At 39.2% G+C, this 19644-nt stretch overlaps 1 protein-coding gene across 1 annotated transcript in view; it reads right to left on the bottom strand.

Annotated features, from left to right (window-relative positions):
• The window catches only part of LOC124788266 (pyridine nucleotide-disulfide oxidoreductase domain-containing protein 2-like), a 177019-nt gene that overhangs the window by 46234 nt on the left and 111141 nt on the right, over positions 1-19644 (bottom strand). The window contains exon 7 of the mRNA XM_047255471.1: positions 17315-17522. Within this exon, the coding sequence (XP_047111427.1) occupies positions 17315-17522 (208 nt within the window). The remainder of the gene's footprint in view (positions 1-17314; positions 17523-19644) is intronic.

Below are 19644 nucleotides of genomic sequence, written 5' to 3' on the forward strand. Positions count from 1 at the left end.
CTGCCTTAGTCCTCAGTGATTACTATCTTTTTCTAAATGGAAGGATTTTTTGGGTGTTAAGCACTATGGAAATGACCAGAAACTGAGAGAGGATGCCAGTGACTGGTTCAACAACCTGGTAGCAAATGGGTATGCAGAAGCCATAGGAAAGGTTGTGGAGGAAAATGACAGATGTTTAAATATGAGTGATGACTACGTAGAAAAACTGCTAAGATACAAAAACATGGTGTAAAATAAGATTTTTACATTATTTTGAGTAAAAATGTCTGGAAAAGTAAATGTTATTTACTTTTAGAAGTATCCTCTTATAATTTGCATCCATTTGGAGTGATCTCCACAAGACAGCTCAGAACTTTTGTAAGTATCTGTCTCACTCATTTCTCAATGAGATTTGCAGGTCCCAAAGTTTTCACATAGAATGCAGAATATAACATAAATGTTCTAAGAAATCTGTAAAATTTGTTGGTTACTCTACTCGTTGTCACTGTCCAGTGCCTCATCAGTGTGGGGACAGGCATTGTCAAACAAAATTAACTAGAGGGCATTGCATCATGGAAATTATAGGCCACAAGTCCTTAATTTCCCTGTTATCAACTGCACTAAAAAGATATGTAGTGATTTTCTTGGAATGGTTGTGCTATTACATTCAGCCAAAATGCTGTGGCAAGATATTGACATCATCCAGCTGCAACAATGAAATCCCATGGAATACTCATTATGCCAGGAAAACTTCAGGAATCATAATGATTGTGTTAACTGAACATACTATAAGTCTGCTTTACCTTTACTGTTATGTTCATTATATTTTGAGCATCGTAACGTGTTCTGCACTCGTCACACACCAGCTATTACCCAGACTTTGTTAGAAGAGTGATTCTTCCTCTGCCTTCTCCTTGGCCACTCTACTCTTGACCCAAATCATGATGTTCAATACACCACTGCAAACTGCCAGAGCAGTGAATGAAGTTAGTAGAATATATCTCACAATTTATTAAGCATATACTCTGACATTGTGCATTCATTATGACGTTATTCTGGAAATGTGAGTATTTGAAGCACTGGCAAAATCAAAAACACTTGGAATGTGCATGGTACAATCTGCACAGTGTATGTACAAGCTTTGTTCTACTGGGCTTTATATAGTAATGGTAACAAATGGACTGGATAATGATAAGAATGTATCCTGCTTTGTTAACGATCAGAAATGTACAGTCATAGTTTTTTATGGCTCCTCACGTAACAGCATGATGACCACAATTGATCCTATGTGTTGATTACTGGCAAAGTGACATTCACAAACAACTGTCAATGATGTCATATGGGAATTGTCTCTCATTATTAATTCACTCCTCAACTTGCAACAGTCACTACATTATTAGAAACATGCCGTTTGGTGAAGAGGGATGAGAGGAAGTCTCATAAATGACACCCTGTTACATAGCACAGCTTCCAGAAAATGGTAGCTGGTTGTTACAAATGTGAAATTGTGCACAATATTAATGTTAATTTGTGATATGATCATGACGCAATCAGCAGTCACTGCATGTCTATTGCTATGGGCTGGATGTGAATCTGGATGCCACTACCATCTGGAATCAGGGCAACTATCATTTGCATCTTCCTCTGATCTTCCAGCATCAGTGTTACTGGTATACATTTGACACTCTTCACCCATCATGTTGGACAACTCACTGGAAAAAATCTGTGGCCTCCCACAGGCATAAAGTTTGGCTTCGTTGAAATAAAGGTAATTGCACAAATTGTACATATCAATGCCATCATGAAATATTTACAGGGTTTATTAAAAAAATGTTATGTTTGAAACAATACACTACTCTGTGACTATTCAAGCTTTCACAGTGGATATGTTGCAAATAGTCTTCACAGGTTTACCATTGGATAATGTTGTGTAAATTCCACAATATTTCCTTGGAGCAACTGTCCAACATCTTCAGGTGATTGTACCTTGCTGGTGGCTAGGTACAACCAACGGTATCCACATGTTGACGCTCTGAACATAGAACACAAGCACGAAGAATGCACAGGCATGGAAATAATGCATGCACAATGACCTGCAGATTTTTTTGATAACAGGCCCGTCATAACATTGGCCTGTTTTTTTTTTTCTCTTTTCTTTTTTTCCTTGGTGAGTGACATCTGGCTGCAGTGTTAGTTAACATAGTGTAGTACAGCACACACAGCGCAGGAGGGCTACTCTGTGAGGGCATTTGAATATGGTGCCATCTATCTGCAGATCATTGCACATCCATGATTTCCGCGCCTGTGCATTCTTCGTGCACCTGTTCTATATACACCCACCAGCAAGGTACAACAACCTGAAGATGTTGGACAGTTGCTCCAAGGAATTATTTTGGCATTTGCACGTCATCCAGTGGCAAACCCGTGAAGACTATTTACAATAAATTACTCTGTCTACACATGGAATATTGCTGTTATGGGCTCATAACATTTTAATGCCCAGTATGGGGATTTTACTCTATCCACAGCAAAGTGCCTTTGTTTACTACTCTCTACTAGTAAACCATACAGATATAGTGTACCTATGTATTATCTTGAAGAAGTAATTTTTTTTCACATAATATTTTGTTATGTTATGTTTACTTTCTATTCCATTCATGTATGGAGTATGGGGTAACATATCACTCCCACAGAGTGAGCCTTCAAGCTGGGATGGCAGTCACAGTATTACCATGAGTTGCCGTGCTGTGTGGGCATTGTGTAACCTTTACAAGCAGCCTCCTGGTTTCGGAGTAATGTGGAGCACCACCAAATAAATGCACATGCTGTGACAATGCCAAATAACATCATGACAGAACAATATGGCTAAAGAACAGTCAAAAATGTCATCAATCTGATGTCTGATATCAAGGTGCATGGGCAAGCAATATCCCTTGTTACCATTGAGAGAAGAAGTATTTCATATTCATCTATATAAAATTGTGAACTGTTTGAAGCTGATAATATTTGAGCACAAGCACAACTGCAGCAGTAATGAAGTCTCTCAAGCTGTGCCAGCACAATCTGAGAAGAAAATTTAATTATGGTTGCATTGGCTCAGAGCTGCCAGATGGCAACAAATTTGACTCTGCATACACATGTATTTACAGGGGAATACTGTAGGAGCACAGGAAAAATGGTTACTTAAATGCCTCTGTGCACAGAGCAACTAGTCTAACTTGTCTTTGCAGCAACTATGGGAGCAATAATAGGGGATGTAATACATTTGTATGATGTATATAAGCAGTCTGAAGTAACGATCAAAAATTTGTACAAAGGCCAGGATTCAAAGTTGGGTCTCCTGCTCACTAGGTAGATGTGCTACTTGTTATGCCACCCTTGCACAGTGGCTTTGCATAATTGCACAGACTACACTAGTACAAATCCCTCCTCAGTGCAAATTCCTGGTCACGCCTCGGCCCACTTGGTATTCCCCCAAAACTCAAACAGCACTACAGAGGTGGTAGCACCTCAGCACTGATGTTTGAGATGTGAAAAGGTCTCTGGAATAATGAAGAGTGATTTGATATATTTCTATATTTCTCACTTAATACATTTACTTGTAACTTTGTAAGCAGGTTTTCTCAGGATCTGTATTTAAGCATCTGCCAGTTCAGGTTTTTCAGCAGTTCTGTGACACTGTTCTCTGGGCCAAATGTTCATAATTTAAGATTTGTAAGGAGCATGTGGAGGTCACTGAACATATAGCTGTTTGTTTATATGGCTCATCTGAAAGCCCTCATTCTCCACTTGTCCATAAACATTTTACTTTTTCCAAAACCATTTTATTTGAGAAACTACTCACATTTCAAATACTCACATTGCAGAATATTTTAATCATAATTAATGGTTATTTTTGAAATTCAATTCCATAGCTTTTGTAGCCCAGATTTTTCCAATTCCAAAAATTCCCATTTGTACCAAAGAAAGTATTAGTTTTGTAACAGCATGATGACCACAATTGATCCTATGTGTTGATTACTGGCAAAGTGACATTCACAAACAACTGTCAATGATGTCATATGGGAATTGTCTCTCATTATTAATTCACTCCTCAACTTGCAACAGTCACTACATTATTAGAAACATGCTGTTTGGTGAAGAGGGATGAGAGGAAGTCTCGTAAATGACACCCTGTTACATAGCACAGCTTCCAGAAAATGGTAGCTGGTTGTTACAAATGTGAAATTGTGCACAATATTAATGTTAATTTGTGATATGATCATGAGGCAATCAGCAGTCACTGCATGTCTATTGCTATGGGCTGGATGTGAATCTGGATGCCACTACCATCTGGAATCAGGGCAACTATCATTTGCATCTTCCTCTGATCTTCCAGCATCAGTGTTACTGGTATACATTTGACACTCTTCACCCATCATGTTGGACAACTCACTGGAAAAAATCTGTGGCCTCCCACAGGCATAAAGTTTGGCTTCGTTGCAATGGAACAGGAAAAAGTCCTAATAACTGAAATGAAATGTTGTGTGGCAGGAGCCTCCCAGCGGGTAGACCTGATTGCCTGGTGCAAGTCTTTTGAGGTGACGCCACTTTGGTGACTTGTATGTAGATGAAGATGAAATGATCATGATGAAGATGACACAAACTCCCAGTCCCTGAGTGGAGAAAATCTCTAACCCAGCCAGGAATTGAACCTGGCTCTTCCCCCCTGCCCCCCCTTCCACTCCCCCCCCCCCCCCTGGCATGACAAGCCAGCACACTGTGCACTCAGCTACGGTGGTGGACGCACTAACAACTGGTAAAATGGGACATACTGTCTACCACACTTTTCACAATGGTTTGCTGATACAGTTATAACATCTGGAAAATTTCATTTTTTGGTTACATTTCATGAACTCTGCCAACCCACATGGAAGCGTAAATAATAACTTATAACTGTATCTTTTTCCTAATCGTGCAGTTCATAGTTAAACAGACCTGCTGTTTTGCTTACTATAATTTGTGTCCTCTGATTTTCCTCTCTTTCATAGTGATATAAAAAATATAACAACAGAATTTGATTGTTATTCTTATGCACATCTATAAGTACTTAAGCAGGACAATGATTCAATTAGCCTGTCATACTCATTCACATTATTAAAATCTTGCAGTCAGTTGCACATTAAAGTGTGTAGAGTCTGTATTAAGAGGCCTATGTGCCAACATCTTGGCCACTATCAGTCATAATGTACAAATATGTTGAGGTCCAGTATGCAATTAGTTATCAAATTCTAAACTTCATGTTACAAGATAATTTCTGTCCAGATATACAAAGTGAACAGCTACTATGTGTAATGACTAAATACTGAAACTAATATCATGTTGTTTATTAGTTAGAATTCGATAGTGAAAATGGAATGTAAAAATGTTGCCACTCTGTCAGATCACTTGTTGTGGAAGTGATGTGCTGACCTGTAATACGCAAACTATATAAATCCACAAATTAAGGTGATTATCATAATATTACTGGTGCCAATAAATGTGAAAAGATTTCAAGTTAACTTGTACAGTGTTGTATTTGTCATTTAAAAACTGATCAGTGTACCATATAATGGCTCAGGAGCAGACAATGTGGACAAGCAGATACCAAGAGCAGAATACAGGTCAATAAGATTATAGATAGACTTATATTATAGCACACTAAAATTTTTGCATTTTGTGAAGTATACAATTACACACTTAAAGTGAGTTGCCAATCTACGCACCACTTTGAAACATTACTAAGATTTGACTGCAGTTTTTTTTTTCTGATTGCTTCATTACAGATAACTACATCATTTTCAAACACAAATTACTATTGTCTACCTTGTCATTAATATCCAACATGAACATTAAAGATCTCAACACATTTCCCTAGGACACACCGGCAATTATTTTCACATCTGTCAAAGACTCTCTGTGCGATATAACCTGCAGCACCATCCCTACCAAGGAATCCTCAACATAGGTAAAGAAATAGTAGCAAACCTGAAGATCACAACAGCACCCATTGACCTTGACCTGAGACATGATCATGATGGCAGACACACCTATTTCAAGTGTTTATAATATGGAATCCCTTACATCCATAAACAAATATAAACCACAAGCAAAATATTTAACTGTGGCAATAGAATGAAACTAACATGACAACCACGTGAAGTAGGGGGTTTTGGCCAGAGAAAATATAAATATATGACAATAAGAATGACAACACAATGCAAGAACAAATATTAACCCAAAAATGAGTCACATGGAAGCCTAGAGACTACATAGGCATCACAAATTTTGCTTGACCTATATAGTTCATACGAAGACTTTGACACCAGGAATACACTCACAACTCCAAAAAACCCAGAAACACAAATTTCAATTGAACTATATGGCTAAAATGAAGCCCACAATACTGAAAACCAACAGACTAAAATCGTCAGATCAGTTATCCAACCTTCTAACTAACATGAAGTCTAATGTGTGAGCAAACAAAATTCACTCACCCCCCCCCCCCCCCCCCCCCTTAAAACAGCAACCCCCCAACTAATATCCATGTTAAACACAATACCCAAACCATAATATAACCAACAAAAAATAACAACACCCATGCCTAAGGGGGGGGGGGGGGGGGGGAAAGAGTCCAAATAAAAAACCTAAACTGCTCTAAACACCTCTTACCCCCACAGCAAACCACACCAACAACGCCACCACCGCTAGTCGCTGTGGCCGAGCGGTTCTAGGCACTTCAGTCCGGAACCCTGCTGCTGCTACGGTCTCAGGTTGGAATCCTGTCTCAGGCATGGATGTGTGTGATGTCATTAGGTTAGTTAGGTTTAAGCAGTTCTAAGTCTAGGGGACTGATGACCTCAGATGTTAAGTCCCATAGTGCTTAGAACCATTTGAACCATTTGAATGCCCCCATCAGCCATCAAACACCTGATCAACTAAAAACCTTCATCCTATATGTTTTCCCCACAGCCCTCAAGAAACAGCAAAAGGAATGAAAAATTATCCAGTTCACTCTTCTGCCAGAAGTACTCATATAAATGAGACTATGAGATGGAAGGAAGCCTCTTCCTTCTCCCTATCATGGATCTAACAGTCCCTCTGTCCCCACTTTTGTAGTTGTATGTGCCCCAGTAACCTAATCATTAACCTCAATGCAATGATTAACCACTAAATGTTGATACCTCCTGTTCCCTAAATCCCCATAAGGAGGAAATACATTGGAAACTGTAGGTGAATCCCCTTCAATGTAATCTTCAATTAAATCTACTATTATCCATTTTGTCCACTGCTCAACAACCCAAAAACAATGTCTGAACACCCAGTCCCTGACATAACAACCTCTCACAGCCACAGATCCACTTGAGGGCCACCCCTCATTTTTCTGAAGTGTCAGTCATGTATGTCAACTGCAACCTCCCCTCCCCCAACTTAATGAATTCTGAGCAAACTTCCTCAAAAAAACAAAAAGCTGTCTAAACCACAATGCTTACCAACACCCACCTCATGAGCACAGGACTTAGTGGATGACCAATAGCAAGAACTACATTTCACTAAAATGTCGTCATGTATGGCCAACCTAGTGTTCTTGAACAAGGAACCCCCATGGATGTAGTGCCAGATGTTATCCCACCAACAATGCCACATGTACTGGTACCTGCCCTGAGACACAGCAACTTTGGTGAACTTCATATCCTCACCACATACCTGACACTTCACATACTCTGCAATAAATCCAGATGTCCAAATAACTGAAGGTACTTGACTTTAGACAACATGTCTTCAGCCTTAACCACAAGACTGAATCCACTAGTCATAATTCACAACATCAAAGTAACTCACTATCAAACTGTCACAAACTCCTCCAGTAACAACTTGACACATGCAACACACAATGTCAAATGACTTACTAACGTACTTGACAACATTAGGAAAAGGATAGATTGCTAGTCACCATAAAGATACACTCTGAGTTGAGACACGCACAATAAAAAGACTGTTACACAATTAACTTTTGGCCAAAGCCTTTTTCAGAGAAGAATACACACATTCATGCAAGCAAGTATACTTCACACACACGTGTTTTCCATCTTTGGCAGCTTGTACCAGAATGTAACAGTCATACTGAATGAAAGTAACAATATGGAGTGGGGCAGGGAAGAGGGAGAGGTAGCACTATATGGGTATGGGTAGGGGGAGGGGGAGGGTAGGGGCGAGGGGGGTGGGAGGGAGGGGGAGGAGAGAAGAGCACTGTCTGGTGAAGTGTGCAGGGACTAGGTGCAGGCATGATAAGACTGCCACTAGGCACAACATTGGGAGTCTTGAGGCAGGATGATGTGAGGGGGACAGAAATTTGGTAGCAGAGCAGGAAAAAAGAAAGGAGCAGGGATGGGGAAAGACAGGCATTGGCAGAGAGTAATACACAGTGAGGGTGAGAGGATGTGAATAGGAAGGAGGTAATAGAACAGAGGGATTGGAAACTGTTGAGTGGGGGATGTGGGAATGGTAACTTACTGAAGGTTGACGCTGGGATAATTTTGGGAGCAGAGAATGTGTTGTAAAGATAACTCCCATCCACACAGTTTGGAAAAGCTAGTGGTGGAGGGTTGGATTCAGATGGCCCCAGTTGTGAAGCAGCCATTGAAATGAAGCACAATATTTCAGGTGCATGTTGTGCCTCAAGGTAGTTTACCATGCTCTTGGCCACAGTTTGGCGATGGCTGTTCATTCTGGTGGGCAGCAGGTTGGTAGTCACACCAATATAAAAAGCTGTACAGTGATTACAGCAGAGCTCCTATATGACATGGCTGCTTTCACAGGTGTGCAAGCTCTGATGGGGGTAGGGTAAGCCTGTAACAGGACCGGAATAGGAAGTACTGGATGGGTGGATTGGGCATGTCTTGCACCTGGGCCTTTCACAGGAATATGGTCCCAGCAACAAGGGATTGAGAGCGAGAGTGACATAGGAATGGACTAGGATGTTGTTGAATTTGGACTGGTGATGGAGAACCACATTAGGAGGGTTGGGAATGATCTCAGATAGGATGGCCCTCATTTCATGGCATGATGATAGATAATTAAAGCCCCAACAAAGAATGTGGTCAATTTTTCCAGTCTGGGTAACAAAGGGTGTGCTCCTTTTTAGTTTGTTCTTGAGGTTGGTGGGAGTATTTGGGATGTGTGGAGAAATGGTGCTGGAGATCTGTTAGTGTATTAGGTCTGGGGGATAATGCCTGTCTTTGAAGGCCTTGTTGAGACCTTCAGCATACTGGGTAAAGGAGTTCTTGTCACTGTAGGTAAGGTGTCTCAGTGTGGCCAGGCTGCAAGGGAGGAATTTTTTGGTGTGGAAGGGGTGACACCTGTTGAAATGCAAGTGCTGTTGGTGGTTGGTGGGTTTAACATGGACAAATGTGGGGATGGAGCCACAAGAGAGGAGGAGATCAACATCCAGGAAGGTGGCATGCTGGGTTGAGGAGAAGCAGATGGAAGGGAACATGTTGAGACTGAAGAAATGGGGATAGAGTTTCTTTGCCCTGGGTCCAGATCATGAAGATATCATCAATGAACCTGAACCAGACTAAGGGTTTGGCGTTTTGGAAGACTAGAAAGATTTTCTCTAGATGGCCCATAAACAGGTTGGCCTAAGAGTGTGCCATATAAGTGCCCATGGCTATGCCAAATTTGTTTGTACATCTTCCCTTCAAAGGAGAAGTAGCTGTGTGCTGGAATTAAGTTGGTAAGGTGTATGAGGAATGAGGTAAAGGGCTTGGAGTCTGAAGGATGTTATGAAAGGTGGTATTCAATAGCGGCAAGACCATGGGCATGAGGGATGTTTATGTGTAGGGAATTGACCCCATCAGTGATGAGTAGTGATCCAGAAGGAAAAGGTGAGGGGAGTGCAGAGAGTTGGTAAAGGGGTGGTTGGTCACTTTGACATGGAAGGCTAGATTTTGGGCAATTGGTTGGAGGTGTTGGTCAATAGCGACTAAATTCTTTCAGAGGTGACACACTAACCAGTTACAATGGGACACCCAGGATCATTCAGTTTGTGGATGTTGGGGAGCATGTAGAAGGTTGGAGTGTGGGGTGTCATTCGGGTGAGAATGAAAATGAAGTTAGGGGAGATTTTGGGAAGGGGCTGAGGTTTTAAGCAGGGGTTGGAGGTTTTTGGACTTCTGGGATTGGATCACTCTGGCACAGTTTATAGGTGGAGGAGTTAGATAATTGGCAGAGGCCTTCTGCCAGCTAGTCACTGCATTTCATAACAATGGTGGTGGAACCTTTGTCTGAATGTAGAATAATTAGATCAGATTGTTTTGAGATTGTATTTCTCAGAAGGGACTGGGTGAAGCATAGTGAGGGCAAGTTGGAGGTAAGGAATTCCTGGAAGGGGGTGATAGGTAAGAGGAGGAGGGGGATAATGATTGCATGGTGGTTTGAACTGGGAGAGGCAGGGTTCAATACTGGGATAGGTTGGTTTTGTTTGGTGGGATTGACGGCAAAAAAGCGTTTCCATTACAGGGATCGGGTGAAAGAGAGTTGGTCTTTGACAAGTCCAACGTGGTTAAATTTGGGTGTAGTGCTAAAGCTGAGGCCTATGGATAGGATTTAAACTTCTTTTGGGCTGATGATTTTGATGGAAACGTTAACAACAGTGTTCTAAGAATGTTTCGGTTCTGGATTTAGTGGATTGTCGGTACGGAATTTTGGGGGATGTGGCAAGTTGAAAAGGTCAGCTAGGCAGGATTTTGATGCTCTGAGAGGTTGACAAGGAGCAACACAATGGGTGGGATAGGACTGCCCAAGGTAGCAGTAGGATGTTGGCAGATTGGATAACTTATGGAGGTGGTGTCTGGGATGCTCCTCCAGATGCTGGAAAGCAAGGGTTTCAATTTCAGGGATGTGATATAAATCTGTACTAATACCTAAAAACAAACAAAATCATGGGAGAAAAGGAACAGATAAAGTATAGGAGTATGCCTGCATTGGGACATGGGAAGAAAGAGGGAAAATTGATTGGTTTGGTCAAGGTTCACAAGTATGTGTGGCACTTGTAGGTGTGGAAAACATGAAGCACATGAGGATGAGGGAGGAAATGTGATCAATGGGAATAATTAAAATTATGGGTTGGAAGAATTTGGTGCCTTAGATGTTGCACCAACAATCTGCACAATCACCTAGCCATGTGTTATGTGCAGATGAGATTGTTGATACAGTGTGGCTCAGAAGTCAGAGCATGTGCAAGTTGGTAGGTGGTGAATAAACACAGGAAAGAAGGGAAGGGTTGTACACTGAGAGAGTAATGCTTTAGAGAATACTAACAAAGGAAATATCACTGGGTTGTTAAATTTTTGGTTGACCCAAAATTAATATGTGTATACATTCAGACTACAAATCTTAATACCTTCTAAAACTATTTAATTTACGGTACTTATGCAAAGTAAGAAGAAGGTGACTTGAGATGAAATGCAATAATGTATCATGCCTTTGTGTTACCACAGCAATCATTAAATGAATATTGAAGATAGTTAACACTGAAGTTCCTGTTTATTCATTAACGGTTTTCAGCAAAGAGAATGCAAGTAGAAGTACTGAATGAACTGTTAATGTCATAGGATTAAGAAATATTACATCTGAAGTAAATTTAAGAGAGGAAGAATATTTTGTCTCACCTGCAAGTAAAAAGCATGATGAAAAAGCACTTATTGGCAAATGGAGAAAGTTCTAGACAAGAACATTTTATATTGTTCGTGTTTTTTGAAGCTTATAAAAACACAGATGCTGAGTGAAAGAGGAAAGGAAAATCTGTGGGCACAATATTTTTAAGGAATCAGGGAAATAATACGGTGAAAAATTCTAAAGGAGAATTTTTGCATACTACAGAGCTATACATAAGAAAGAGATGTTTTGACTGCAAAAAAGTAATCAGAATGACTATGACATCCAGAAGAATGTATACAGAATGAACCTTCACTCTCCAGCAGAGACCAAGCTCCCAGGTTTGAGGCCCAGTTTGGCACACAGTATTAATCTGCCAGGAAGTTTCAGGAAGCTTGTATCCTTGAAAACTGACCACTGAAGTTAACCAGTGTTGTTGGTACTCCAATTTCAGGCTTCTGTACAGACTGAAAGCCTCTGTTAGGGCTGTACACATGATTGAAAAGGAGAAAAGGAGTGTTAAGTTATTCGGATATTGATATTTCTGACAGAGCAGTAAGTTGTGGGGCAGTGAGTCATCACTCTTCTGACTGGTTTGATGCAGTCCACCATGAATTCCTATCCTGTGCCAAACTTTTCATCTCAGAGTAGCAATTTCAGCCTAAATCCCTGTCTTCTTGTGCAGTTACCCTCTACAGCTCCTTCTAATACCATGGAAACTGTTCCCTGATGTCTTAACAGATGTCCTGTCATTCTGTCCCTCCTTCTTGTCAATGTTTCCTGTATGTTCCTTTCCTCACATATTCTGCAGAGAACCTTATCAGTCCACCTAATTTTCAACATTCTTCTGTAGCACCAAATCTCAAATTGTTCAATTCTGTTCTTTTCCAGTTTTTCCATGGTTCATGTCTTACTAGCATATAATGCTGTGCTCCAAATGTATGTTCTCAGAAATTTCTTCTTCAAATTAAGGCTTATGTTTGATATTAGTAGACATCTTTTCTCCAGGAATACCCATTTTCCAGTGATAGTCTGGTTTTTAAGTAGTCCTTGCTATGTCCGTTGTGGGTTATTTTGCTGCCTAGGTAGCACGATTTGTTAACTTCATATACTTCATGATCTCCAATTCTGATGTTGAGTTTCTTACTGTTCTATTTCTGTTAATTCTTATTACTTTGGTCTTTCTTCAATTTACTCTCAGCCCATATGCTGTACTCATTAGACTCTTCATTCCATTCAACATGTCCTGTAATTCTGCTTCACCTTCACTGAGGATAGCAGTGTCATCAATGGTTCTTATCATTGATATCCCTTCATCCTGAATGTTAATCCCATTCTTGAACCTTTCTTTAATTTCTAAGGATTTTGAATATCTTGCACTATTTTACATTTCTGAACACTTTTTCTCGGTTGATGAATCCAATGAGTGTGTCTTGATTTTTTTTTTTTTCAGTCTTGTTTCCATTATCAAACATGACATAAGACATGCCTCTCTGGTGCCTTTACCTTTTCTAAAGCCAAACTGATCATCATATAACTGATACTCAATTTTCTTTTTCATTCTCCTGTATATTATTCTTGTCAGCAAATTGGATGTAAGAGTTATTAAGCCAATTGTGCAATAATTCTTGCACTTATTGGCTCTTGCAATCTTCAGAAATGTGTGGATCATTTTTTTCTGAAAGTGTGATGGTATATCACCAGTCTCATACATTCTACACACCAATGTGAATACAGAGAAAAACTTTGATTTCATATTCTCCAATCTTTTAAGTTTCTCGTGATTCTACACCATAAATTCATAGCCGCTGTGAAAAACCCCTAAGATCAACGCTAAAAATTCCCTGATTTTACATTTCTTGCTAGTAAGGCTTACCTCAATTCTAAGCTCTTACTTGACGTCTCGCTTGACTTTGTCCTGTTTCCTTCCTATTGACATTTGATGTGACTGAATAAGTTATAAGTGACTCAAAAGACAATGGTTTGCACCACAGGTGGTGGCACAATGAAGGGAATATTTTAGGCCATTGTGGAGATGGGAGATGTAAGAGACAAAATGCTGATGTAAGCCATGATCAGTATTACCAATACAATTTGCAATGTTTAGCTTCGCTGTGCAAATATGATACAACTAGTGCAAGGTTGCGGTGGTAATTGAAAAACAAGGCAGTTGACCGAAGTGTTCCAGACCCAGCCAATATGTGAAGGGGCCCAGACAACACCTTTTCTTGTGCCACTTATAGCTCGGTCTCATCTTTTCGCATATATTTTTGATGTACTGTATTCAGCAACAAAATCAATCATCAACCTTTTAAATTCCAACAATGAGTCTTGAAGATTATGCTTGGTTAAAAAAAAAAAAAAAAAAAAAAAAAAAAAAAAAAAAAAAAAGAGGGAAGAAGAGGTCACCCATTTCCGGCTAGTGAATTCTTATTGGCTGGTGACCTGTTAAGACAGCCAGTAGTGCAGCCACCACACCACACTAACACACTTAAAATGAACTCACATACTGGGTGTGTAGAAAGAGGGAGTGACCCTCCAACAACGGGTGTGCAAGTAGGTGTGAAAGAGTTTTGTGAAGTGCTAAAAATATACTTTTCAAGCAGATGATACGTGCTATGACAGAGATGTCACACAGAAATAGTACAAGCATTTTGTGATACTACATTTTAAAGACTTCTGCATTCAAATCTGACATGATACAGTTGCAACAACTACATACATTACTCATGTATACAGCATATGCTTTGCACCACACACTGCGGATCGTAAAGATTGGCAGCAGTGATAGAGGGCTTGAAGTGAAACTGTAGCACATCATTATGAGCTTTCTTTCAAATTTACATTTTACACAGTGTACAAAAATTCACTGAGCCAACTTCTAATAAGCTTGTAATGTCAATTGAGGAAGCAAACTCATTTTTTCAGTCTCTGTTTATCTCGTCAAGTATAAAATAACACTTTAACAGTGGTGAACATATGAAGTGCAGCTCATAAGAAAAGCATTAAACAATAATAGCAATGGTGTCAAAGTATGTCATTAAGCAGATGTCTGCATCTATGCTTATGGTTTAATGGCTTAGCTGCTGCGATGTTTTTGGTGTAATTCATGTTCATCAATTTTTGCTTTTTTCTGGGTGAGTGTAAACAATAATTTCTCAAAAACATGTTTTGAACATGTAATTTGTAGTCATGGCATGTCAGAAAACAGCTTGATTACATTGCAGCAGATACCAATTTTAATTTTTTGATGAGTTTTTATTTGCTGTTACACATTTGTGATTTTTTAAGAACTGATGAAATTCATTACCACAAATTATTGTATAAACATTATATTGTACATTTAATTTCCTTCACTTAGACAGATTTTATACAAAGTATTCGCAAGAATTGCGTTTTTTAATCATATATGCCAATTACATGTGTTTTTCTAATATTTTGGGGGTTTTTAACATTTTCCTCAGTTCTACATTTTCCTCTTTTTTTGTTTTTTTCTTCACTTTTATATATGCTGAGTCAGTTCTTACAACAATAATTTCTTTTTCAATTTCTTCACTTATTTCATGCAGCCTTTTTGCCTTTGCTTCCCTGCACTTCCTATTTATTTCATTTCTAAGTGATTTATATTTCTGTGTACCTGAATTTTCCTGAACATTTTTGTACTTCCTTCTGTCATCAATCAACTGAAGTATTTCTTCTGTTACCCATGGCCTTTACACAGCTTCCTTCATCATACCTATGTTTTTTCTCTCCCACCTCTGTAATTACCATTCTAGAGGTGTCCATTCATCTCCAGCTGGACTGTCTACTGATCTGTTCATTATCACAATATCTATAGCCTCAGATAACATCAAATGTATCTCTTTATTCCTTTGTACTTCTGTATCCCACTTGTTTGTGCCTTGTTTCTTCCTGACTAGTCTCTTAAACTTCAGCATAGTCTTCATCATTAACAAATTTTGATCTTAGTCTATATCTGTCCCCTGGGGTGTGTTTACAGTCTAATATCTGATTTCAGAATTGCTGCCTGACCATGATGTAATCTAACTGAAATCTTCCTGTATCTCCTGGCCCTTTACAAATATACCTCCTCCTCTTGTGATTACCGAACAGAGTATTCACTATTACCATCTGAAATCAATTAGTCTTTCTCCTTTCTCATTCATAGTATGAAGCCCATATTCTCCTGTAGCTCTTCCTTTTGCTCCTTCCCCTACAACTGCTTTCCAGTCCCCCATGACCAATAGATTTTCATGTCCCTTTACATACTGAATTAGCTGTTCAATATCCTCATATATTTTCTCTGTGTCTTCATCTTCTGCTTGCAACATCAGCATGTATACTTGAGCTATCATTGTCAGTATTGGTTTGCTGTCAATTCTGACGAGAACAACCCTATCATTCAACTGTTCATAGAAACTCGCTCTCTGCCCTATCATCCTATTCATAATGAATCCTACTTCTGTAATACCATTTTCTGCTGCTGTTAATATTACTCTATTCATCTGACCAGAAATCCTTGTCCTCTTTCCATTTTACTTCACTGATGTCCACTATATCTAGCCTGAGAACTTTTCCCTTTGCAGATGTTCTAACTTCTATACCAAGTTCAAACTCCTAACATTCCACTCCTCAACTCATAGAATGTTACCCCAGGTAGGAATATCAACATCATAGGAAAAGACAGATTGGTACTTACCATAAAGAAGATACATCAAGTTGGAGACAGGCACAATTAAAAGACACTCATGTATAGCTTTCGGCCACAGCCTTCATTAGTAAAAGAGAGACACACACATGCACAATTCACACACACACAAGCAAACACATCTCACATAAACATTAACTCCAGCATCTCTTTCACTGATTATTCAGTCTTTCTCTCATTGTCAGCTCCCTATTGGCAGTCCCTCTCGGAGATCTACATGGGGGAGTATTCCAGAATCTTTTGCCAATGGAGAGATGATCATGACACTTTTTTCAATTACATTGCTTGTCATTAATGCAGTGGTTTCCATTGCCTTCTGCATCTCCATGCTCTTGATAATTGTTGATTCTTCTACTTTTAGGGGTAGTTTCCCACCTCAAGGACAAGAGAGTGCCCTGAAACTCAGTCTTCTCCTCTGCCTTCTTTGACAATGCTGTTGTTGGAGTGAGGGTAACATTAAGCCAGAAGTCATCAGCCACCACTGCTGATGATTTTTATTCAAAATTTAGGCAGTTGCAGGGTTTGAACTTGAGACTGAGGACTTTTGATTACTATTCAGAGAGGCCACCCCTGTACCATGGGTGCAGTAGGAGATAAACAACAACTGTTTAATATAACTGAAGAAACAGCAGCTGTTTTTACAATAGCAGTATTCCTCTCAATTTTATTGTGTTAAGTTTAGCCTGTGCTGGTACAAATAGTTACAGCAATATAATGGCAGATAATTCATTAATCCTCTTTCTAATAACTACTTCAGTTTCTTAACCTATATAGTGATTTGTTCCCCATTCTGAAGGTTCTTCTTCATCATGGGGTCTGCTGAACACAATGATTCAAGAATAAGTATTAGCATGAAATTTTTTGTACATGAATTTTATACCCAAACTGTTCCATTAATCAGTACTCAGTAATCAGGCCACACATAGAAGAAAATGCTGTAGTCTAGCTTACCATTTATTTTTGTAACTGGTGATGAGTATTCAGTGCTTCGAATTGCTGATTCATACTGAGATGGCAAAACTCCAGATGGTAACAACTGTAAGAAAGTAATATGAGGAGTTGCATTTGAGAGCACAATTTTGCCTAAAATCTCTTTTCCTTCTGTTGTAATGACACCTATTGCTTCACCTGAACTGTCAAGCAATATTTTTTCCACAGCCTGTAATCAGAACAAGAGGTTGTCAGAATTTTCTAGGAAACATCAAAAGAAAATGACTAACCTAACTCCAGAAAATGTTAATAGTTAGTGCTATGTAACATAGTAAACTTAAGAAGTACTGTATATTATATATCTCAAACTCAATAAGACTGATACTATTCCTCAGATGTTTTCAATGCATTTGAAATCATCATCATATATTATGAGATGTGCACCTGTACTGATTTTCAGTAATAAGCCTAATAGGAAAGCACAACACTCAGAAATTTGGAGGAGCCAACTTCAACCCTCAATGATTTATGTATAACATGGCTTATTGTGTCAGAGAGAAAATTCAATAAAAAAAATCATCTGTATCTACATCTACATTCTGCAAGCTGCCTTGCAATGTGTCACAAAGGGTACTCTGTGTACCACTGTCATTTTCTCTCTTTTCTGCTCCATTTGTGAATGGTTCACAGGAAAAATGATTGCCACTAGGCCTCCATGTGGATTCAACTATCTCTAAGTTTATCTTCATGGTATTTTGACAAGATTATGTATGAGGAAGTACTATATAAGGGCCTGTCAAAAATTTCAATTTGAGGGCATTGGTGCAGCATGTATGCAACCTAGTGTGACTCCAACATGGATATACAAGCACCGATGTGTTTGCGGTAAATGTGGAAATGTGTACTATCATGACATTACTATCAAATGCATCCAAAAAGGACCAAGATGCTGTTATCTGATTCTTGACTGCCAAAGGACAAATACTGGTAGCTGTCCACTGGACAATGAAGAATGTCATAGTGCAGCATGTCTGTTGAAAACCACCATTGTGGAATGTTGCACTAAGTTCCATGCTATTTGAAATTAGACACAAGACACTAGTCATTCTGGGAGGCCAGCCTCATCCATTACACCAACTCAAGTGGTTGAAACTTGAGCACCTGCCATCTAGTCCTGATCCCTTCCCATGTATTTATCACACCTTCGTCCCTTAAAAAAGACCTTCAAGGGCCAAAGTTTCCTGTTGTACAAGTATGTGCAGCAGGCATTTATGGACATCCTCATGCAGCAGGATATGGTGTTTTACCAAATAGGTATCTTCAACCTGCTGCATTGGTGGGATGATTGCCTCAATGCTCACAGTGATTTCACCTGCTTGGCATACCAATTCTGGACTGTACAACCTTTGAATGTAAACTTTTTGACTGACCACCATATTTTTGGCCATTCTTAGGATGTATGCTCTTGGAACTTTTAACAGTAAGTCACACTGTGATGCAGAATACCTTTCTTGCAGCATCTCCCACTGGAAATGCTTGAGCATCTTCATTAAGCTTTCATGATTATTAAATGCACCTGTAATGAAACATTGTGCTCTTCTTTAGATATTTTCTATTTCCTCTATTGGCCCCACTTGGTAAGAATCCCATATCTATCTGTACCATAATCTATCTATCATAATGCCTCAGGATAATTGCATTTCTCTGCAGCATTAATATTACATTGAGATGTGTGTTTGCAGCACAGCCCCACAGTTTCACACCATAATAAAGCTATGGGTAGAGTCTACCATTATATGAAATTTTTAATGACTGCATTTGATAATTTTTATCCACAATGTTCCAGTTATGTATTTCTTGGTAGAATTATCTGTATGAAGTGATACGGAAAGTTATTGAGAGTTAAAATGTATGCATGCACCATCAGTCTGAAAGTTGCATGTTGTGATACACTGATGAGTGTAAAGGAGTTGTATATTTGCTGTGATGACCCTGAATGCCAGCCATGGACTTGGAGAATCCCCAACATTAGACATCTTTTGTGAATTCTAACGCTTCCCTTTCACTTCTGAATAACTTATGACAACATCTCTACTGATTTATCACATAGTGATATATTTGCAGTCTTCAGTTTTAAACCTCTTTAATGCCAGTGTTTGCTGCATTCAACAAAAACTATCGAACTGTTCCCTACATTATTATGTATATTGCAGGTGTCAAATCCTCTACTGGTAGCCAAAGATAACTCCTGTAGATAATCTGATATCTTGGCCTTCTCAAGTGTTCTAGTACAGTTTTCCTGGTTTCCATTGAAAACACACTGAATTTAACCATATCTCACAGTTACCTAA

The sequence above is a fragment of the Schistocerca piceifrons genome, chromosome 3, assembly GCF_021461385.2.
Source record: "Schistocerca piceifrons isolate TAMUIC-IGC-003096 chromosome 3, iqSchPice1.1, whole genome shotgun sequence".
Lineage (NCBI taxonomy): Eukaryota > Metazoa > Arthropoda > Insecta > Orthoptera > Acrididae > Schistocerca > Schistocerca piceifrons.